Raw genomic sequence first — 25,556 nt, forward strand, 5'->3', positions numbered from 1 at the left:
CAAAATAAATCTCTAGGGTGCATGTAACAACAGTATAGTATAAGAAAATGTAGCAGTACACTACTGCAAACTAAGAGGCTAGTATTAGAAAGTATCTACTCAGCTACTTTTTCAGGTTGTCTTCCCAGTATTTTTATCCCAAGCTATGCAGCAACTAGGATGAAGATCTTGGAGTTCCGGGGGAAACCAGCACATGGCAGCAGGTTTCATTTGCTCCTCAGAAGATAATGAAGCATTCTGCATAAAGAGGAGTTTCCCAAATGCTTTATGCCAAGGCATGTAACATTGTGGTAGTCTGGCTGAATGACAAAGAAACTGCAGATAACAAATACATTAATATCCTTTATGATAAGCAACAGTACTGGTTTAGAATACTGACAGCAATAAAAAAATGTTCAGATTTGCATTTCACAGGAAAGAGGGAGGGGGGGAAAAAGACTTCCCTTCTCTAAGACAAAACAGAAGTGGCTCACTGGGATTTCACAATCCTGACATCTCTAGAAAGTCAGCCTATACTTTACATAATGGAATGGCAATAATACTGAAAACTTCAAGGGGAAAATCTGTAATGCCAGAACACTTGCCAAAAGATGCAAGGCAGGCAGATCCCTGATGTTCAGCAACTGCCTCTTTTACCTGAGAGCAGATATTTAAAATACAAGTCATATTATTGCTACCAGAGGAAAAAATATATTGTCCAGAAACCTGAGTGCTTCTTTCCTTAAAATAAAACCAAACATTTATCTCTAGGTTATACCTCACCTTTAATCTCCACCAAAAAAAACCCAGCAAAAACCCAAATCTATCATTAGAATTCTTTAAGCAGAGCACAGGTTCATCAAACAATCATGTAATCTCCCCAGAGCCCCACCATGACCCCAATCCTACAGAGGCGAAATGTGTGCAAGCTAGAAATTGCACAGCCTCAGAAAGCTCTCTCTGTAGATTAAGAGATTATTCAAATCTTTGTAGCATCAGTGCCAAAAAAAAAAAAAAAATCAATTCATCAATACAGCATAGGGCAGCCTGGATTATGCAATTCAGAAGGACATTACAGCTCCTTTGTGACAAACAATTCTTTTTGATAAACTTCAAATTTTCCTTAACTGAAGAAAACTGGACGTCCCAAAATTAATGCCACTGGGAAAAAACAAACAATGAACAAGAAGCTGTTTCAGTATGTCAGATTTTCGAGGTTTGCTATTTGAAATTCAAGCTGCACTCAATAGCAGTGATTACCCACATGATGATGTTCTGCCAGTTTTCTCACTGGGTAAGTATTCTCAGGCAGCAGAATAAAACAGGTGGTTACGTGGTCATTTGTTCTTTTTGTGTGTGTCATACAATTTTGGAGTTTTACTAGAACAAGTATCAAAAAGAAATAATTTTACTCACTCACAATGCAACTTCTATTCACAGAACAAATGAGAGGACACAGCCAATGCTAATTTAAAAATACTTATAGCAAGTATCTTTCCAAAATAGTTTTGTTATTCAACATGCATCTATCACATTTGCCACTGAAAGTCAGAATTTAATCACATAATTATTGTGCTCACAAACTAAGTTACCCCTAGACCCCAACCTGCTGCTCAGAGATCACTACTCCCTTGCCTCAGCAGCTCACCATTAAATTCCCCTAGCATTTTCCTTCTGCTCTTACTATATGCTTTGCTGCTTCTATGCACATAGAAACACCGCAAACACCACAAACTGCTGCTTCGACAGGTAATGCAGGATACAAGGGCAGAACCAACAGAAACAGAGCAGTTCAGTGAAAAAGGCTGCAAGCTGAAAAGGCTGCTCAGGGGAGCAGACTGTCACACAGGAAGAGCAAGAACAGGAGGTTAGCCAATTTGTCAGACCTCCATCCCATTACTCTTTTTTGCCTCATTTTGTCAGGTTCACTATTCAAGTTTTAGTAGTGAACTGATGAGTTCACTTTTCTACTGCTATTTCTTTGTAGAGATTCAATTATTTTAGCACCTTGGCACCTGATTGCCAGCAATCCATTAGCCATGAGATCTAGCCCTCAAACATCTAGGTTGAACTTCATCCGCTATAAAAGAATTATTTGCATGTATACAAATATTTTAAATATTTAAAATTTCATATAAACTATTCTACTGCAAAAACATCTTTTAATTTAAGCAAAGCATGGAGGCACCCAGATACATGATTTTCTTTGCTCCCTCCAAGAATCATGCGATTCCCCCATCCTGCAATTCTGCAACATTCCTACAGGACCACAACTTGATCCTAGAGGCTGATTTTATTTTGCTTTTTCCCCTGTGGCTTAATCTGATCACAATTTTGATAAAGAATTACTTCAGATTATCTTTCATTCTTGACCCTGTCCTGTCCTTGCCTAAGTAGCCAAAACAAAATTCCAACCAGGCATAGCACACCCAGAGCACTGTGGAGAAGCATGGTACCTGGTCAAGCATGGGTCAGGTGATAATTTACATTACTTAGACACCACAGCACTCACAGAACAACAGTAGATAAATATCACGTTACACAATTAAACTTCAAAACCTGAACGCCTCATTTTCTGGACATCAATCCTCCAGCTAGCCATGTTACTTCAATAAATTTTGTAACGTTCTGGGCCTTGTAAACATATCTATGTGATTAAAGAATACAATGGACAACACTGTATGAACATATGTCCCATTAATACAACAAAGAATAGTTTTAAAATACACAAAGAAGTCATCACTATCTGACTTTTTTTTGCATGTATACATAAAGATTGGGTGCATGCACACACACAGATAAGTATGAATTTACCAGTAACAAGATTTCACAAAGCTTTAAAATATCCTCAAGCAGCGTATACATCTTTCACTGAAAAGTGACATAATGAATTACATTAAAACGGATAGTTCCTTTCTCTAACATGTGATGTGATAAATCATAAAGAGAGGACGTCACTGTGTAAAACCCACACATATACTAGTAAAACATGAGTCAAGAGACAACATGCAGAGATATGTAATAATATTAATATTGGTACAAATGAAGCAGGGATGCAAACGTGCATGTGAAAGCACCGAAAGAAACAACGGAACAAGATTAAACAGAATGGCCTACACTGAGACAAGGACACAACTAATAGCAATAAAATATCAAAGGATGTGTTGTTTACATCAAAACCAGGCCTGTGCTCTCCACAGCACAAAGGACTCGTCCACAGAAGACCCTGCGCTGACAACAGGAAGATGGCAACAAGGCTACACAGCACATGCCATTACTCTTCCCGTTAGCCCAACACAACTTTAAAACAAGGAAACACAGACAATGGGCAGCAGGTTTGCGTAAAATTTATGGAGGCTGAAGTAAGCAAGATTGTGAGGGAAAAAGATCATGCCTCAGTAACTGTTGGCTCCTAAAGCATACAAAAAATGCGTCCAAAAATGAGTTTTTCATTGTCAGTCACAAGGAACCCAAGAGATGTGATGAGGATTCAACAGCTGGTGGCCCTTGTCCTCCACATCATACACAAGTGACCTGCCCAGACACACAGACTTTGTGAAGTATTTGAATTCCTTGTTCAGAATTTGCATGAAAATCTCAAGAAAGCATACATTAAATAGATTTAGAGTTCACTAACAGATGTTAAAAAAAGTTGTCAATGAAGGAATCTCCTTTGTACAAAGGAGTTTTTTTTTTTTTTTACAAGTTCATAAAAGTTTATCGTCTGGCTTGATGCTCTTCACCATTTTCATCAGCGATAAGTAAATTAGATTTAAAGCCACTGCTGAAAGTTCAAAGGTGAAACACTGAAGAATGATAAATATTGAGGACGACAAGGTTGTCACATACGAAGTGATCTGGATCTCTTGGTAATCTGTGCTCCTTTAAACAAAAGTACATTTTAATGACAAATGCAATGTTAAGCATCTAGAAACTTCAGAGTGTCCGGTGCACTTAGGAAGCCACCACTAAGAAAAAATAACGTAGGGGTGCTTAGAAGACATTGTTCTCCCAGTGTGTTGCTGTGACAAAATGTGCTGATAGAAACAGTAACACAGCTATAGAAGGGAGATGGGATTTTTATATCTACCTGTAGCATGAGCAAAACATCACAAAATTAGACTTGCAGGAAAAAAAAATTCCCCTCAATGACCGCTGTAGAAAAACCCTGAAAGTTACTTAGTTTGTCAGAAAGACAGAAATGAGGTTATTGAGCACCATACAGTATACCAACTACAGTATACTGCCACGGGGGAGAAAATCAGCTAAACGAGCATGTTCTTGTTTAAGCACACACAGGAATAGTGCTAGTAACAGTTAATACTAAAGCATACGCATCTTAAGAATCAAATGTGGGCTATGGAGTATCCATCTGAGCACAATCCATCCACATTAGAATTCAGAGATTCATTACCTGGCAACAATAATTAAGCTACTCCACTTTCCAAATTTAATATAATGGTAATCTCCCAAATAATTTGAGACCAAAAAGTGACTAGTTTTCTTTCCATGATTAACTCTTTGTTGTTTATTACAAAGGTATAAGATGAATATATTGGACACAATCATTTGAAAGTCCGAAGGGGAGCTTCAGCTTACTTTAAACTCAGATTAAGCTGAAGAAAAAGAGTGGAAAAAATGGAAATGAACATTAAATGGAAAAAAAAATAGCTGGTTCTGCTTTCAGGGCTCTAAAGTCTAAGACCTTCTCAACTCTACCCACAGCTTCCACTCCTTCCAGAAAAGCCCTCTGTCTTTGACATACAGTTTAATAGTACTGTTATTTGCTGATATCAGAACAGTTACTCTTGACTGTGACACCAAAAAAGCCTTTTTTTTTTTTGCTTCTATGCCTGAAAAACCCTAAACATGGATGCAACTAACCCAACAGAAGAAAGTTACTCTTTCTTAGATAGAATTTAGATCAGCTAACTAAGTCTATTGCTCTAACACACAGGCAAAGAGCGATAAAAGCGTCTGATGAGTATGTAATGGAAGTGGAACTTTACAGATAGGTGGATTCATAGCTAAGCATAAGCTGTACCCACAGTACAGACTGCACCACACAACCTATCCAAGCCTGGAGACAAAAAGGGCTAACTCCTGCCAGTCCTGGCTCACAAGCCTTCTTGCTTACCTATTTTGCCCCCTCCACTTCCCGCCAAAGGTCAACACACTATAGAGACATGCAAAAAGGACTTTCCTGGGGGCAGTCTTGCCCCACATCCCTTGTCCAGGCACATCGAATTCCTTAAGCTGCCATCAGACGGAGTCTTCTATCAGCACACACTAATTTGCAGTAAAAATTCCTGCCAACAGAAGATGTGTGAGCCACAGCTACAGAGGCAGACACTCTAAAGAACAAACTGATCTAAATCTCTATACTTTCAGTGTAACAATGGTACTTACCAAAAAACTCACCTCAGGTCAACTTGTTTACTTCATCTCTCCACAAATATAAACAGCAGTAGCAGCAAAGTATATACAGATGAGAGCTACAGCAATACAAATTTCCAGTTCAACATTGTTTCACAGCATGAGGAACTCATTGCTCAGATTTAGTTGTAACTGTTGATACGTGCTCTGCAGAAAGTTCTCTCAAGTATTAGTTTTTCTCCTGTAATAATTTTAATGGGATATTGCACATTATTGTAACTTAAGGCACTCCATTTCTCTCAACGAACACCAGATTGCAGAGGCTGTGCACTTTCAGAGAAAAAAAAAAATCCAAGCAAGCCCTAAAACTTTTATAAACAGAGAAACAGAGATTTTTATTTTAATTAGGAATACAAATTTTCAGTAACTTAGGTATCTCAAGACTGCATTTTGAATAGCTTTTATAATTAACATGGAAAATATTTTATTTCTCCAAAATCTAGTATTATTTATAGTGATCTGTCTAAAATTGTTTATATAATATTTTCCAGAACTAATCACTATTTTCCAGAACTTAAATGAAGTTTCTGTCTTCAGCTATAATGAATCAAATTTGAATTTCTGTGCTTTGCAAATGAGGTACCACAACACGAGCACTTTCAGCACAATAGTGCTCTTCTGCAAAAATACGTTCAATGAAAAAAAGCTGCAAAGCTGCATGCGTAAGCATACACACAGGTCCTGAAACATACATACATAAGACAAAGGAAGTAGCAATCTTTCTTACATGTTCTGGGGTGCTTGGAGGCTTTTGTTTGTGTTATTTTTCAATTCCTCACAGTTACTCAAAATTAATTTCCTTGACTGTCTTTGACAGTTGTGTCCTTCAAGCCACAAAGAAGTTTATGCAGTTAGGGAGATAAAACTCAGAGGCGGCTGTTGGGAGAGAGTTAGGCTTGTACAATGAATTTATTTCACTTTTGAGCTTTCCTTTGGGTGCTCTGGCATCCAATCTAAACACTTCTCCTTATCACAGGTCACCTAGATATATCTATAAAAAACCTGTCTATGTATATATATGTAAGCATACATATATACGTGCACACAGAAACTGTCAATCAAATTCCAGTTTTGTCCACCTATAAAACACCGGCCACAGAGCTTTTTTTTTTTGAAGTATGGTTGGCATGATTTCATAATTCAATTCCACTCAATTTCTCTTTCCCACTTTTCCCCTGAGGTTAACTGATAGTCCGTATTTGTCATTGATAAAAACTTCCTTACAAAACTCTTATTAACTTTCTTGAAACTTACTTAATTAAGCCCCTAAGCAAGCAGTGGTTTTAGCTAGTGTTTCTCTTGAATTCTTGGCTGGTCACGATCTTATGTGGCTGTTATCCAAGGATATCAGCTGCTTCACTACAATGCATAAATGAATTTTATGAAAATTCTGTGACCAACTTTGACATTTCCACAGGTGCAAGTAGATTATATAATTGCTGCTACTGAACTAGAGTCCATATAATTACTGAAATATATTTTGTAATTACTGAAATTAGTTTCAGATATGTCAAGAGAAGGACAGATGCAGCAAAATAAATACATAAAAGTTATCTAGCTCTGAATTAAACTGAAATTGACAGATTAAACAAAAGAAAAAGGAAAGAGAACTGATTTAGTCTGGAAAAGCCAGGTATTTTACTTCTAGGGCAGGTGCTTTAACCACTGAAGCTCTAAAGAAAGGAAGAACCTCCTCTACTTACCCACATACTTTAAGTATTACTATTTCTGAAGGCTCCTCTCCACCCCACAGAAGCCCATTGTTAATTCATTTTTAGGAGAAGGGCATTTTAAACCAGAATGTACCTACTTAAAACTGAGGGTAATTTTTGTGCCACAGCCTTTGAGTTCGTGCCCTCTCTATATAGTTCTCATTTTGCTGTACTCTGTGGGTATGGGAAGGAAACAAAAGAGGATAAGGACGTTGACGCCTTAAATTCAGTGATGGAAACTCACCTGGTTAATGCACAAGACACTCTGACAGGTCTTCTCTGGATACCTACTCCAGCTAGATACACTCTGAATGTGTAAAGGATAGGGATTTTTAGATGCAGTCAGGCATTCTCTGGTTCATGAGAGGATCTGCATACTTCATACACAGACATTAGCAACACTTAACTCTGATCAAATTGAATCTGTATTTCTGGGTCTGGCTTAACATTAAGCATAAATGTGTCCCTTGATATTTGGAAGTGTTTGGTGAAAATAAACAAATCAATAAAAATATCATAACAACACAAATAATCCATCCCTGTAGTGGCTGTGTGCAGAAATACGGTTCGATATAATTTTCTGACAGAGTTGCAAAGTGGGATAGTAGCAGCCATGGAGATTTACAATCACGTTAAGCTTATATAAAGTCAGTTTTGCTGCTGGATACAGCCCTAAAGAAAGCTCCCAGCCATTCATTCTGCCTCCCTGCCACCACACCCTGCTACCAGCAAGGCATTTGTGCAGCTGTGCAGTCAAACACACTGAAGAACCTGCATGAAGCTAGCTGCAACCTGGGTTAGTTCTGCCTGTGTCGACACAAGCACTTGTGGCAGCACAGCCAGGGGGTGCTCTGAGGATGGAAAAGCTCACTTCTTTCTCAACCAGCACCGCTTATCTCAGTTTATGCCAACTATGCTAAAGTTAACTTAACCTTTTAACGTGTTTTTGTCCCCAGTTCTTTCTTTAGGAGTTGCTGTATAACAACTATGTAAAATCAGAACTGGGTTTAATTATAGGAGGCTACAGAAAGCTTAACTTATTTCATGAGATCCAAAATGAGGCCCCACAGTCACAGACACTCCAGGGAAGAGTGGAAAAGTTAAGCCCTCTCCCTCTCCAAGTTTCCTTCGCTTTATGTCCTGAATCCCTTCTCACAGTTCCCGCTAAAGCACATCACATTCTGCATGCCTCATCTTCCAAGCCCTCTACATTTTTTCGTGCGTTCTGTCACCACCATGCCCTCAACCTTTAGTCTTCTATTTCAAAACCTGGAAACAGAGTTTCACACTACCTTGCCCTTACATCAGCTGAATCTTGTGTAACAAAAAGCAGGGAAGCAGTTGGTTTCCAGAGAAGTCTCTGTATTTGGACTGAGCAATGGTAACATAAATAGGTCAGTGAAAACAGAGGGCATGTTTTTAACTGAAGCCAGTTGAGCTTGTAGGTTGACAGCCACAGAGCTAGATCACAAGGTCAGCCAGTAGGTGGAGTAACTCCACACATGGCAAGAACATATGTGCCCAATGGCACAATCAAGGCACCCCTGGCAGAAGAACGGCAGATGAGGTTCAACAAGTAAACAAGCATCACTGACTTGCAGCAGGTAACACCATGTGTTGGAATGGATGCCACAGCTAATGAACTCAGAATAACAGCCACTGCACAGGCAGACTCCTCTGCTTGTTGGTTTTGCTGGCAGTAAGTCAGCATAGTCCTCTTTCACTGCATATCTGATCAACTTAACAAAAGAAACCTGAGTACCACTTCTGGCATCAAGTTAAGCACATAGCTAAATAAGTCCAAGAGCTCTGGTTGGTTCAGCAGAATAGGCAGAGAAAGGCTGGTACTCTATATCAGTCAAATACCACTTCTTTTCAAATGATCTGTTACTCAGTATGCTTTCTGCCAAATACCCACCTTTCCAGATAATCATGTTATATATACCATATCCCATCCCACTGAGACTTAGAATCAGCAGCCTCCCTTATGTTGTCATAGAAAATGTATTTTAAAATTATCTGCATATATATGGAAAACAACTCTGTATGGTCTAGCTGGTAGCCAGTCTAAAATAGGTATAAAAAATAATGCAACTGATATAAAAGGAAGCTTAAATATTTTGCACACTAGCTCTTTGAAACATACATATGGTGAACCATAAGCAACACAACTTTCCTCATGCATCCCTCTTTCCTTTCCTCCTCTGCTTGTATGATATAAGAGAATAACAGATCATTTCAAAGAAGGGGGGGGGGGGGCAGGCATCAGTACCAGTCATTCATCAACCCAAACCTCGCTTTCCAAACTTCTCTACTTGATCACCTCTGAACCAGCTCTCCCTGTCCTGCTTAAAGCTGTGTCCTTGGCATGCCATTGGCTCTGAAGCTCCAGAAGACAAAGTGATATGCCTACCTGGAGCCATTCAGGACCTCTAGATGTTTATGGCAATAAAAACATAGGACCTCTCACATTCCGAAATTCAGTCTTCATGACAACATGCATGTAACACGCAAATAGAGCAGCCAACATGGCCCACACACACAACCCCTGATGCTAGAGCCCTTGCTAACCTCAGCACTATGAGTCCTGTTAACTAAGATAGCAGTATTAAAGATATTATAAAATACCATCTGCAGAATCCTAAGCACTTTAATAACTAGATACGATTATGCTGACAAGGGGCTATTCTTTTACTATACTTTATTAAAGTCTCAGCAACATTACATGTGCACTTACATCTCAGTGATCAGCTATAAAAATATGTACATGAATGCAACTGAGGTGATTGCTTTGCAGCCATTTTTCAAACTTGGAGAAAAATATCTAATAATGTTCAATGTCAAACATCATACCAAAAGTAAACAAGGTCATGGCTACGGATTAAAAAAGAGCCTCCAGAGCCACTTTCTGTTCTGGATCAAGTCAACAGGAGTTTAGCCATTAACTTCAACAGAGGCAGTCTTTTGCCCACACAACAGTTTCAGCTTAATATAAAGCACCAAAGGCACCAAAAGAAGGCACCAAAAATCTTCTTCCTAAACTATTTTTCTCTCTATCGTTGCAATAACCAAATACTTGATGTGGAATTAGTTTTATATTTTCTTGCCTTTTCTTAAATAATGGGTTTGCTTACTGTTGAGTATAAGACTTTTCATGTGTTAGAAGCTAAAACAAGAAAGTCTTTCCAAGTTAGCAGATGTCCTACGAAGTACAGACTTCTGGTATGCCATTTAAGTCAGAACAACAGAGCACTTAACTGCACTTTCGCAGCAATTACAGTTTCAGTTTTGACATTTTGCTATGTTCTTATCTCAATACTTTCTCAATAAATTACTAATAAAGAACAAGAAATAAAACAGACACAAATAAAAATACAAGCTTTAAAACCAAACAGCTCAAAAACTAGAAAAACAAAGCCAAGGTACAGAAATCTGAGCAAAGCACAAATAAACCACAGTATCTGAGTTCACATTATTCTAGCTCAGTAACAATTTATACAAGAATACACAGTCTTTACTTCCACTAAACAAAATAGTAGCTTAACAACCCCATACATTTAGTAGAACTCATCTATGCTTTGTTCCTACCTCTTCATCCACAGGTCTGATCATCGAATTTCGTAAGGAAACAGTTTTACTTACGCATCAGGTTTCATTTATGTCATTCATGAAGAAACCAAATTTCTTCCTTGATTTTTAACAAGAGAAATCTTCAATAAAAACAAAAGCTTCAACATAAGAACTTTTTGTCACTTTCAAAATCCCTCACAATAGCTCCTCTAGAAGAGGGGGATGGGCATACAAGAGGTCACTGCACAACCCAGAGGTTTTCATTTACAATCTTAATTTCTTTGTATGTATTTTAAAGCAGATCAACTGCCACATTTAACCTTCATTTTAACTGCCCTGAAAAGACGACTAGCCGACTCAAAAAAACTGTCAAAACTACATACTACACTGTGAGCACAGTAGAAAAAACTTCATATACTTACAAACTTCCTCTTCTTGGAAGGCTCAACTCCTTCTGCAACAGAGAAAAGTTACACTGTATTAGGAATAAAACATTTTAACTGGAAGTGGCCTTTTTAAGACAGGTACTGTAGTTCTCCCATCCCACCAGCAGCAGACAGATAGAAGTGGTGTATTTGGACTACAATAAAAGATGATACAGATTTTTACATGCACCACCATTTACTTGTTGCCTTCCATTCTTATTTGAAATATTAACATTAGCAATGGGAAACGTCTAGGCCTTTTTGTAGCAGCAATATTAAAATATTTCAAACAACAGATGAATGTTATAGAAAAGCCTTACAGTCAGAGCTATAATGCACTGGTAACAGTATTAAAATCTGCAAGAGTCAGCCATGAAGATATACTAAGTTCTTTCCAGCATCCATCACTTGCAAAAGTTTTTAACAGGATCAAGACCTAAATAGGTGACCATCACCACCAAGCTTTCTACACTATGTTCTTTAACCCAAAAAAGACGAAGTACATAACAGTGTGGTCAATTATAAATCATAATAATTTATTACAATCTTCTGCAAAGTAATAGCATAACAACAGAATCACTGTTGTACAAACGTTTCTACAAATTTTGCTGAGAACAGTTAAACTACTGTTTATGGGACTGACAAGATAGCCTGCTAGCAAATTGCAGACAAACATTTCACTAGCATTTTAGTGTAGAAGAAAGCCACAAGATCCATGAAGTTTTGCCCATCAGTAATAAGCATAATATATATACCCACAAGTAGATTATCTTGTATTGTATAAATCACAGAATAGCTGAGGCTGGAAGGGACCTCTGGAGATCCTCTGGTCCAGCCTTCCCAAAGCAGGGCCAATTACAGCAGGTTACTCAAGACTGCATCCAGTTGGGTTTTGAACATCTGCAAAGATGGAGACTCCACAACCTCTCTGTGCAATCTGTTCCAGTGTTCAACTACCCTCACTTCTTTCCATTTCTCACATGAACTGATATTCTGAATGCTACATTAGTTAATTCTTCTTTGCAGTCGTGTCCAGCAGGGAGTACCGCCTGCATTTAAACAAAGGGACAACTTGTCTGACCTAGATGATATACAGACAGATACACTGAAAGTTGAAGAGCATCACGAAAGACAAGGTTGCATATGAGAATGATTCAAGTTATGTGGACGGATGTCTTTAGTCACTCGATTGCATTATTTTATGTTTACTTTCAATATCCTCATGATAGGCTGTTTTGAAGTATGTAATAGATACTCAGTTTCCATTCTAAAAGTTATCAAAGGGAATAATCACAAAATTCTCTTTCAAAAGTAAATATATATATGCATGCTTTGTATGTGTGCACACATGTGTTTCACACAGCACATAAAGTTAAGTTATAGGTATTGACCAGAAAATGCACATGAAAATACAATTGAATGGATAAAAATAGTTCAGCCAGGCACCTTAGAAAAGGCCATAAGGGAATGAATAAGTACGTATTCTTCAGACTTTTAAATGGTGTGCAGTAAATAAAGCCTGGGCTGCTAACTGAATGATAAGGACTAAAATATCAAGTAGCTGCTCAATTCCTGAGCACCGCCCATCCTGTTCACTGAATGAGGCAGGAAAAAATAGTGTGAAACAATGTAATTAGAGATCATAACGCAAAAGCATAAGCGAGCAGAATTAGGGGCCGTGGTAACAAATTCTGGCACTTCCTAGGAAGTTCCAGCAACTGTTCAGAATTTGCAATTTAAAACAACATCTTTTAGCATAACATGTGCTTACATACAAAAGAACAGTTACACCTGCATACAATATTGCATTTTGAAGCTGAGTAATTCCCCTAAATTTAAAATGTCACATTCATCATGAACAAAATGTAACTGCAATTTAGAACCCACGTACTTCCCTTTGGTTTTTTTCTTTAATATTTACAATGCCATTGTGTTCTATTTCTAACGTAAAACTTTACTTGTAATTCTAGGCACTGTCATACTGTAACAGACAACGCTTATGGAAAAACTGCCAAAACGCATCAGCACAAATCATACTTGGTTTTGCATCCCATTTAACAGAGTTGCAACAGGTACTGTGAATTTGTTTCTTATGACTCAGGGTTTTTTTTTCTTGTTTTAATTAGAGTAGTTTTGTTATAGTTTATAGCAGCATAGCAAATGACAGACACTGCCTTCTGTACACACTTGAAGTCACATTAATCTCTTGGCCCATTCTCCTGCATGCCAACCTGAAGCACTACTTTTATAGAATAAGGTTCCATAAGAGATGATTCACTGTAACGACTTGCTGGTAAAGATGTTAAGAACTGCCAAGATCTCGCCATACAAAGTAAAAAATGAAACAAAACCTCGGGCATGTAATTCATACAGGAAGATTTACAAAACATTGCAAATAAAGCATTTGTAAGGCTGGATTTTAAAACAGTATACACATAAACAAACAAACCAAGGAATGAAGTAAAACAAATATCCTTTCTGGATAATATCTATAGCCTCATTTGTCCTATATATCACAGCACTGATGTCAAAATGCAAGGTCACTTCTCTCATGCTTCTCCAGCTTGAGTATCTCCAAGATAAAAAAAACCCCAAAGACACAGTAAACTGAAGCTTGTTTTTCTGTGTCAAATCAGGCTGAATTTTTACAGCTCCTACATGATTTTTTAGCGTCATTTAGGACTCACCTGTGCCAAATATTTTTGCACAGCCTGAAGAAATTATCAGATATCAGCTGTGTCAGTACAGACTTTCCTACTCCAGACAAGGCTCACCAACATTACACTAGCTTTGTAATAGTACAGCAGAGCTCCACAGGTGGGTCTACACAAAGTAGGTGGGAAAAGTGTAAATATGGTCTACATGAGGCTAGCCTATACCTTAGATAAGAGAAATAATTTATTTCCTAGGTACACAAAAACCATCAGTACCATTCAAAAGCTAAAGATGCCATTTTTTACTCCTTTTCTCCCAGCTGTTTCACTCACAGCCGCTGAAAACAGGGAAGCACTGAAAGATACCATACTGAAAATCACTCAGTTCTTCAGGCTTGCAACGCTCCAGCTCAGATCTCAGTTACACTGCAAATGACCTGTAATGACTTCACAGTTTTCTGGCATTACACTGGTTCCTTTCTGAAGTCTGAATAAAACAGGCTCAAAAACCCGGCTGTCCTAGTTCTGCTGCACAGCATCCAACACATATGGACTAGCGAAGGTAAAAACTTAGTGGTGTCAAGACCTTCAGATCATGTACATGGCAAGCCCCTCAAGTATTAAAAAGAGAAAGAGATGCCCTCGCTACCACTCTGCATGGTTCTCAGGCACCAGCTCTGCCCCAGAGGACAACACTATGCTCTTTTGCCCTTGCCTTACGTGGAATCCTCCTCTGGCCAGTTCGAGTCGGGCTGGTTTTAGGTCCGTTTCATTCCACAGCAATAACACAAAGCAGACTTAATGGACCAGAGACTCTTGCCCTTGAGGCTCTTTGTGTCTCAAAAACCGTGGTCTGAAAACATAATAAACCTTGCCTCAGGTTTAGGAGATCTGTGCAAGCTGTGCCAAATTGCTGTGATGTTGCATTAAGACCCATGTGTACTGAATGTAATTGCAGCTATCATTAATCAGTTCAAACTCCATACTCTTGTGCATTTTACTATCAATAACATGGTTTTACAAGCACAGATGCTTTTTGATTATTTTGGTAATAATGATTCTTCCTCTGGTCCTACACCTCTATAAGACACTTCAGTATGGACAAGTTCAGTCAATACACCAGAGTGCAGATATCCAGCCCTATAAAAAACCCCACACTGACCAAATAAAGCACAATGAACTTTATTCTGGGTCAAAGCCCTCACCTGACTAACTAGAAACATGGTTTAAATAACAGAACTATATAAAAAGGTTTAAACGACAGAGGTGACTTCGAAAACACTAACTTCATCTCATTTCTTCTAAATATTACCAGCAAATTACAGAAAATTCAAAAGATTGCATTTCCTCCCCTATGTGGGAGGAAGAAAAGATGCCATTAACTTATTACTTGTTGCTGGGTTCAATTTTAAAGAATCAATAAAAAGCTGACACATTCATAAGCTGCTAAAGATGCAGCTAATGTTGTCAATACAGGTCGATTTTAGAAGCACAGTAAATTTGCTTCATCTTCCAACAACAACTGCAATGTGCAAATATTCAGAAAGTCTTATCTTTCAGAGTTTTCAGTTGTCCATGAAGTAGTCTGAAAAAATTAACCTTTTCAAGACAAACTTCAGTAATGCATTCTTCAGGTGGGAAGGTGTTAAGTGTGATAAGATTAATATGAGGCGTTTTTTCACACTGTTGCTCTACCCATCCGTCATAGGCTGTAAGCATCTGAGGGCTTTCTGGTAACACGTGTTAGATCTTAATACACTGCATTAACAGTAGGTTAACATTGTAACATTAACACTGCTTTAATAACAGTAGGAAGGGAAAAAAAAAAAAAAAATCAATGGTACACAATTCACCTCCTTACCATAATCACTGACAACAAGAGTTACTGCTTTGAGGGAAGAATTTGAAGGATTTTCTTCTTAAGCAAATACTATGTTTTTGCTGAAGAAAAGCTGGGGGGTGACAGCAGATCTTGCATTTGGATGTGGGAACAAGGAAAAAAAGCAGGGCAAGCAACATAGTAGAGGATTGTTTTGATCTATCAGGGAAAGGGGTTGCACTGTGCAAGAGCTTTTCACAAGCTAATCTTGACCTCTTTATAAGATTAATATATCAAGCCATTGTATTAATCCATTCTAAATACCATCTAGGCGAGGCAGTGGCAGGTTATGCTTTTTATTTGATTGCTTCCAACTTTGCCAACATTCAGTTCTTCAGATTCACAGAGCCCGTTACCAAGGGGCTCAGTGTGGAGACAGATCAACCACCTCAAATGCGGAGTGTTAGTGTCTCACACCAAATGTGAGTCTCCTGCTGTAATTTTGTTTCTGTCAAAGTTGTCCTTTGTTCTTATGACAACTTACAATGTTTCCTGGTTCCAAGAATAGTAAGCCTCTGCCTCAGAAACAGTTTTCTATTAACACGGGTTGAATTTCAGGAGTGGGTATTGACTCTAAAATTTCCAGTTCAAGGCAGGATTAATCAATTTTCAAAAGGGTGCAGAACAGTGTTCAGCTCTTTCTTTGTCAGTCAAGGTGTTCCCACTCAGATCTGATTTCTTACAAAACAGGTATAACTATAAAATTTTGTTCTCCCTTCCAGATGATTCAAGTGACTCAGTATTTGGGCCACCTCTTTCTCAGCAATCCTAGTCTGAACTGGCTTGTCCAAGATGCAATTCTATATTCACTATTCTCAGGAAAACTGTACCGATACCTTCTTCACTGGTAACACAAGTCCCAGTCAAGATCACTGTCTTTCCCTTTCCACACTGGCTGCCAAGGAGCGAGGCATTATTAATACCTTATGGTAAAGTCTGATGTTCTGCCTTTCAGCAGAAGGCTTTCATATTCTTCCTAGTCATCCAGATGCAGCCACCAGTTTACCAGGGTTTTTGCTTAGTGTGTACCCTCAGCAATTAAATCAAAGGTCATCTCTTCACGAGCATTTTCATGAAGAAAAATTGCCACTTCTGCATTGGTAAGCTCTGGAAGGTAATTACTGCTGCTCAGGGAAGACTCTATTCACAGTTCTCCTGTGTCACCTGCAGAACACTCCTCAGCACAAAACACAAGGCTTTTTTAAAACATTTTTAACTGTGCATTTCAACGTACAAAGATGTTATTCTGCATGGTAACTTACCCCCCTCACATCCCCAAACACTAAAAAAACCTTGCAAATAATGAACCTGAAGTCACAAATTAGCAACAACTACTGCAGATTTTAACAAGGGATATACTGTAAAAGTAAAGAGGCACTTAAGCTCAGATTTAACCAGAAAAGGTCACATTTTGTCTAATTCAATATGCTTGTTCTGTACAATCCATTTTTATCTCCTGACATCCCTGCTTTTGTTACAGGAACTGCTGACTGTATCTTTCAAAGTAGAAAGATGCCTGTGCATCAGCTCTACAGGTTCTGAAATGTGATGTAAAAGGAATACTCAGGTGCCTACTTAAAGCTAGGCATTATCAATTTAAATGCAAATTAACTGGATCAAAAAGAATGCCAAACAGGCTACATATAAAAAACATACAATAAAAAGAAATCAATTGCTTTATGTACAATACAGAAGCAATTTAAATAATCTATTTGTATTTGCCTATAGATGAACCAGATACAACATTAAGATTTATAATAGACTAGACTCAACTAAGTAAACAGCAGTTAAAGATGTTTTGCTTTGCCTAGTCATCTTCTACAAACTCTCTTATAGCATTAAAAACACTGATCCCTATGGAAGAAGGTGAAACATTTCAGAATGATTCCATGCGTTAACAGTAAGGATTTTGCTACGAACTACACTATAGTTTGAAGTCTTTCCAATTATGGGATCAGTAATAACATTTAGCAACCAAAAGAACTTGCTCAGAAAGAATTACATCGTTTAAGAGATACAATACAAATGCCACTCTCAACTAAATTTTGAAACAAATTAACAGAAATCAAAGAATAACTCCTACACCAGAATGCATAGGCTGTAACTAGCTTTTTTTTTTTTTTTTTTTTTTTTAAAGTAGACAATGTACCACAACAGTTTCTTCAGAGACAGTAGCAAGAATCTAAATTAATGAATTAATGCCTGGTAGTCAAAGATATTCTCTGAAAAGAGAGGATACTACAAGAGTCAATCACTGGAAGAAGTTTTGAGCCTAATCTCTTTATTTACCTTGGAAAGAGAAAAAATAATAATCAAATTGATTTGGCCAGGAAAAAAGAAAGAAAAAAAAAATCTGAAGTGCTACAAACATACCCTTTATGAGAATAAAATTCATCAACACAGAAAATGAGGGGGAGAAATGCCAATTAAAAAAATCCACCAAAAAAAGTGCTTATTGGCATGTCTAATTTATACCAACTGAATCCATAAATACTCAATGCTTCAGGGACATACCAAATCAACCAAAAACCCCCCAAACACTGCATCAGTAACCTACTGGGTCAAATGAGAAACAGTAATGCAGTTAAGAATTATTCAGACTATGCTTAATAACATTACCTCTGCTATACCTCAAGTTTTCAGCCAAAAGCAGCAGTGGCAGAACACGTCAACTCCACTTCCTTACAACAATAAAGCAGTGTAACTTATTTGAAGAGTAGCTACTGTAATTGATAAAAGGTGAAAACTCCCTTTAATGAGAAGCACAAACCCTTCTGAAAGACAGCAATTTGTTGCCAACATTGACTCAGTACATCTTTGTATTCATTTTCTAGTGGTCTGATCTTTATTGCTTTCAAATACTTCCTAGTAAAATATAATAGAAAAATATTACTTTAGGTTTTGTTTGTTGTCTACCATGTTACATTCTTAGCTCAACTTTTTAAAAATCAATAAATAACCATATTTCTTCAACGAAAAAGCGTGAAAATTCTGAATGAAGTTTCCACCTCTAAGTACACAAAATCATTTCATCTAACACAGTGTTAGAAAATCCATGCTCCATTCTGACCTGCTGTCGTACAGTCTATTTCACCCCTTGGCAAAGTACCACATCACCACATGACTAATGGAGAAAACGCATGGACTGCAAAGTGTTTGAAACACCAACACTAAACAGATTCCAGCTACCAAGTTCACACAAATATATTAAGGAAAAAGGAGAAGGAAGAAAAAAAAAAAAATCACACAAGACATAAATGCCAGCTGCTGGTACAACTGTTCAGCTGAACAAATATAAACAATGATACAGTTTACCAGAATTGGAAAACCCTGAATCCACTTTGACTAAAGCCAAGGATTTCTCTAGGTTCTGTTTGATTCTCTAGGTTCTCTCATCAAACAGAAAGCAGTGGGTTTTATATGGGCATACCTACGCAGGATTTTGCCTACTATTAAAAAGCAAAAGAGAAAAGCAACACCACAGCACGTAGAGGCCAGCTTCAGCACTTCTTGACAATACAGTTGCTGGAGGACCTTATGCCCACAGGAACCTAGTTCCCTTCCTTTTCCCAGCTGTGGATCATGTTGTCTATTATACAACATTTTGTATTATACAATGAGTATGTTCAGCACCTGCTGCTAAACTTTGTTGAAATCAGTAACTAGAAGATAAAATGATCAAGCCTGCCTTCAGCATGGAAGACTTCCCTACATTTAGGCTTTGATTGCAACAGTCTTTGTTAGTCATTTTGCACAGGATAGAAGGGGCTAAAAAGAGTCCAGGCACGTTTTTTCTTTTTTCCGGGACTGATTACCACTAGCAAAGCACAGGCTTTGCTCTACCTTGACACATTCACAATCATCGGCTGGAATAGACCATGTATGTTGAAAGGGAAAAGTACACTGGAACTAAGTTTTAAGCCATGTTAACCAGAGGAATTGAGTCACAAGAGTCTTGCCAAGGCACTCTTGTGCCCATAGTGCCCACTCTAGGACCCACAGAGCTGAGCTCTGCAGCTACTCTTTACACACAAGGATAAAGAGAAGATTTTTGGCAGGCCAGGAACAAAGGGCACAAATAATTCACTTTTCCCACAAAAAAATCACATGGAAGAGCAGTGGCAAAACACTACTTTTTTTGCTTTCAGTAGACAACAGAAATATCTCTTTTGCAGAAAAAGGCTAATTTATATTTGCTCTGTTACGGATTCCAGATTTTCTGTCCCTTATGCAATTAAAGGTCTCAAAATTAGAGATTTTGCTTAATGACGACATTTTAATCAGTATTTATAAATTCAAATTTGATCCGTTCGGCTAACCCCACAGCTTACTGGTAATATACTCCACTGCTGTGGAAGAAAAGTTCAAGTTCTAGGGCAAGGGTCACACTGGAAAAATTGAGACTGTCTGGAGACCAGCAAGGTGAGTATTAACCCCGCTTGTGAAAACGGCTTAGACAAAATGAACGCGTTATTTTTTCACTTCAAAACTGTAGTCACATGTTTCTCTCAACAAGCTGAAATTTGATTATTTCCTACAGGGCTTTAAATGCCCTGAAAAATTTGAAATATCCACACTAGTGTCTGCCACTCCCAAAGGAGAGCCCATTCTAGCTTAGGAAGCCACATTCTCATGATCTTTTGTCTTTGTCACTACTATAAACCTAAACACTGCTCTTCACAGGCCTTCTCAACACGTTTCCTACCTTGTCTCCTGCTTGTTTGTCACACTTGCTGAACTGCAAAAGGCTACTGTCGCTACTCCTCTTCCTATATGGTATGCAAGAGGACACCCCCACTAGCAGCTGTTGCACAGATCTTCAATTACTAGTCAACACTCCAAAGCAAGAAAAATTGATTTCAACCTCTCCAAAGACAATATAGCAGAAATCCCATGATCCTTATTGATACTACACTGCTTTCCCTGCTGATGTTATCCAGGTTCTCTAATTAGCTGCAACCTCAATTTTGAGTATCCACTTTTCTTTGGGGATTTGAATGCTCTTTTTAAGTATTCCTTTCCTTATCAGAAAGGGATCATAACACAAACATTAGCAGTCTGCTATCTTTGTTTTCATCCAAAAGTCTCAAAATGTGCAGATGTATCTACTGCACCAATCACTAGTCTAAAAACTCTGACGGAGGCAGGAAGCTGATGTCTAGCAAAGACCACCTTGAGGCACAACCCCAGCTTCTTAATACTGACAATTTCACTGGAAAAATCCTTGACAAAACAATGCAAATTACTAGACCAGTGCTGGACCACTGTGTATAAGAATTTGTGAACTCTTGACATGAAATAAATCACTGTTTCAGCCTAGGCAAGGTTTTCAGCTAAAAACCACAGTGGACAGACAATCCTTCTTACCTACAGAAAGCAAAAATGTAACAGTGATAAATCCCTTTCCACGATTTATATCATTACTTGATCTCTCTGTATCTGCTAGCAATAGAGTCAGACATATTTTATAGTTTTTGTTTGGACTACTAACATTCTAGGTAAATTGAGATTAGGACCCAGATAATCCTTTGGTTTATTGCCATTTTATAGCCAATTTCATCCCCCTCCCTGTCCAATATGGCAGATGGATTATTTCAAGCCAAACTACAGTAAATCACATCAGCAACTGTATTAAGTTTGTGCAAACATTACATTTTTTAAATTCCCTTTTACCTTTGACTGATAATCCTATTTATACTGTCTTAATAAGGTCTAACAGGATAAGTGAAGGTTACTTAAATTTATCCCTCTATCTAGTATGTTTGTCTGCAAGTTTCTGTCGTGAAATATCTACTAATTAATGGGAAGAACTTTCCAAAGGCACAGAGACTTCTTGTGTGACTAGTCTCAAAGACCCTCCAAAAAAAAAAAAAAAAAAAAGAAAAAAAGATAAAAAAGGATTAGGACAAACACTTTCAGTTATGCATCTATTCAACATGAAAGAAAAGTTAGAGTAGCCAACCATAGTTTCTTCTCTATACTTTCTAGCTGTTTTTAAGCCAGCAGGAGACAACCCAATCCTAAACAGAGTCTGCAATAGGGAATAGTATAAAAAATTCTTCCTAGTTCCTATACTGATTTATATGAGTCATCTGGCAGGCTAGTCCAGCAGCTTTCACCTTTCCTGCAGTCACACCACCAAGATATTCGTCTAAAGGAAAGCACCAGTATATTTTCCATGGTAATTTCATTAGTGAAGGTAAGTACATACAGAATAAAAGAGTTCCCTGGGGGAGAAAAAAAACCCTGTCTTTTTGATGACACAAATCTTATCTCAGTATGGCTGAAATACCTCCCAACACTGATTTCCCTCGCCATCCCACTTCTTGGTAAACATTTCTAATTCTAGCCCACAATTCGGTCCCACTTCACCCCTTTTTCTGTGTCCACACTATGCAGACATCCCACACCTAAATGAGGATGTATGTCCACTAATTTAACTGTATCTTAAGACTAACTTTACATTTCTGTAATATTCTTTTGCATACATACTAGCATTTATGCTAGCCAAACAATTTCTAATACTATTTCTACCACAGCTATTTCTATTTTTAATCAATGGGGAGGCATGCAAGCACCATTGGGGTGGAGGCCACACATTTGAAGTAACAGCTGCAAACATCTAATTATAACTTGGTATTACCTGCTACAAAACTAAAGTTTTAGTAAGGAGAAAAGGGAGTACTGTGGATTTATTTTGTTTCCCTTTTGGGGTAGGTGGTTATAAAACCTATCTAGTACAATGAATATTATGCCACTGACAGACTGACTTGTTCAGGAGATTAATTTTGTAAGGAAGACAACCTTAACTTGCCAAAGAGAGGATCCATTTGTAATATCTGACTGTAAACTATCTTCTGCTTCTATTTATACATCTGCCAGACTTTCCAACCTTTGGTAAACATAACTTTCTAGCAATCAATTGGCTATCAAATCAAACTACTATCAGCTGTTGCCAGAGAGGAGAGCTAGGGGATAGTACTTCTTTCTCTGCACTCCCCTGCCTAATGGATGATTTATTTTTTAAATGAACAGATCTTGTGATGAACAAGTTACAGTAATATCCTACTCTTGGAGTAGACTCTTCAACTTGTGTTGTGTTTATGGCAAAAAGCAGTAAAATTCTAAGAATGCATGTGGTTTTAAAACATACTTAAGATGTAGCCTAGCAAGATATACAATAGCATCTGATCCATCTAGCCATTTATTATTCATAGCCATAAGTAAATAATCATTTTTACTGAGATTTGCCCCCTATTTAAGACCTTCAGTGTAGGTTTAGCAGTGGAGACATGATTCTCAACAGCAAACTATTTCTTTACAAGTCATGAGTCACTGAGGTAGGCAGAGAAGAAAACAGTTCTAGAAAATTTTTATCAGCTTAGAAAGTAGAATATGCGCAATAGTGACTACTGTAACTCCAGAAGTGACTTCATAAGCAAAAAAGTCTGGTTTTTAAAATCTTTATTTATAGATGCTGCAGAAATTGTTCAGAATGAGTTGAGGAAAGATTACCGTGCTCTGTAACTAATTGATAAGGTACTCATACCAGAATGACTTAAAAACAAACAAACTCTATCTCTGCTGAAATGTCCTCTCTCTTCACAACCAGCTTGGAGTTTTTCATTTGATTCATTCTACTATCAGTGTTTTTTCCACGCTAACAAAATTCAAAGTAATCTTCATAACTGTTACCTACAAGTGTTCCCAATTGATACTGGCAGCCTATCTGGAATACAGTTTTATTCTTATTATGTATTGAAACACAGTAAGAGTTTGAAAATAGTGTGAATGCTTTCCCTTATAACTCCTTCTCAGCCTCCATGCTCCCGTATCAATTTGATTTTTATTTGACTGTTACCTTCCTCAGCTTTATCAATGAGCATTTTATTTCATCCTTCAGAGATCAGTACTCCTGCAGCACTTTCTTTAATGTTGTCTACCTGTGTTCACATTTGTTACCCACAAAGAAGTTCTAGCAAACAAATTACCCAGCAACCCCTTAAATTAAGCTTCTGTTTCAAGGCACCACCAAGTAATGTAATCTATACAGTAAAAGATATGTAGAGACTACATCTATACTGGTTTTATGTGCGTCTGAGAACAAACCCTACTCTGTGTGTCAAAGCGGACTAGTTAGAATCCACAATGTTTCAGCATCTTTTGTACCATCTATACTGCTTATCAGCTAGAAGATGCTATGCTGAAAAGGCCACTGGAGAGCTTTGCATCACCACAGAGCAGGCAGAGACTAGCATGCAGCAAGTACCACACCCTCTGATCACAGAGTAACTCAGGCTGGAAAGGACCTCTGGAGGCCATCTGGTCCAACTCTCCACTCAAAGCAGGGCTAACTTCAAAGTGAGATCAGGTTGCTCAAGGCCTTTGCCAGTCAAGTTTTGAATACCTTCAAGGATGGAGCCCTCTGAGTAACTTGTTCCAATGCTTAAACACCTTAATTGAGAAAAATTTACTCTGTCTATACGGATTTTCCCTTCTGCCAACCTGTGTTTCATCTTTCTGCAGTGCACCTCCATGAGCAACTCTCTATATCCATCTATTAGGTAGTGAGAGACAGCCATTAAATACCATCTCGGCCTTCACAACGCTAAACAAATCTAGCTCCTCAGCCCTTCCCTGTACATCATGAACTCCAGCATCTTTCTTGTACCAGGGGCCCAAATCTGCATGAAGTTATTTCAGATGCATCTCTTAAGTGTTAATTAGAGGGGAATAATCACCTCCCTGAACCTACTGGCTACGCTCTTTGATTTTACCTACTCTCTCCACACCCTACGATTACACCAACAAATATATAAAAGTCCTATTCATATCTTCAGCAGCTGTTTACCATTAGTTAGGTAAGCATCCTAAATACTCCTGCCACTGCCTGTTGCTGCTCATTCTGATGTCAAAATGGTCACTTTCAGGCCCAAAACATGACACGAGGCAATTCAGTACTGAATGGATGAAGAAAGTACTTCCTCCAATACCTGGAGAAAACAGAGTCCCCTCTCTCAAAACTTTTTTATTACCTTCTCTCTCAGGTGCAGGTATCAGTCTCAACCACTTCCAAGCTTGACCCAAAAAAGACTGAAGATACAAGGTTTCACAGATGGGACTAACCTAGGAACCTAGAACCACCACCAGCTGTAGGCCCTAAAATTGAGATCCAAAGAGAAATCTATAGAGAAGAGGCTTATCATCATAGTTTGAAGCTTTCCCTGACTTGCATCAAACCAATCAACCAATCATAAGGTTGGACACGAGCTCATAGTTGGCCAAGTTCACAGCACCATATCTTTACAACTCTACTATCTTTAGCCAGGACAGGCCAAGATCCTCTCCCCTCAGGAAACATTAGTCTCCACAGCAGAAGTCAACACAGCATGTCCCTTGCTGCTTTGGGTCACCCAAATCACTAACCCACAAATGTACTTCATCCAGGTCCAGGACAATCTGCAGAATGCGTGCCAAGATGCAGGTGAATCTCCTGTAGTCAGCTGACCATAGGTGGAGGATCTTCTGGGCAAGCTGTACCTCAGTGTGCTCTGAATCACTGTTGCTGCTTTCATGAGATACACTGCCTTGCTTCCAAGTCTCCCAAATGCAGTTGTTCTCCCATACCCATGAGGTTAGGAGCCAGATGCAGGAAACCCAAGGACCAGACATGCAGAACAAAACATCCCTACAAGCCCACCAGGATGCTTTCCTAGGCACAAAACCAATATTCCTTTCCTGGTCTTTGATGGTCTTCCCCCACCTCCGAACAGTGTCCCTGATACAGGCAACAGTCTCTGCAAGCTGTGCAGCCTGGGCTTCCATAACATCCTGCCACCTGGGCAAACAGCTGCTGCACAGGAAGGCAAAAGGAATAAAAGGGATCCCACCAGTCTTTACA

At 38.3% G+C, this 25,556-nt stretch overlaps 1 protein-coding gene across 1 annotated transcript in view; it reads right to left on the minus strand.

Moving 5' to 3' along the window:
- Nucleotides 1-25,556, minus strand: part of MAST4 (microtubule associated serine/threonine kinase family member 4) — a 293,953-nt gene that overhangs the window by 148,388 nt on the left and 120,009 nt on the right. The window contains 1 exon segment of the mRNA XM_050913748.1: nucleotides 11,120-11,151. Coding sequence (XP_050769705.1) covers nucleotides 11,120-11,151 — 32 coding nt within the window.

This window comes from Gymnogyps californianus, chromosome Z, assembly GCF_018139145.2.
Source record: "Gymnogyps californianus isolate 813 chromosome Z, ASM1813914v2, whole genome shotgun sequence".
Taxonomy (NCBI): domain Eukaryota; kingdom Metazoa; phylum Chordata; class Aves; order Accipitriformes; family Cathartidae; genus Gymnogyps; species Gymnogyps californianus.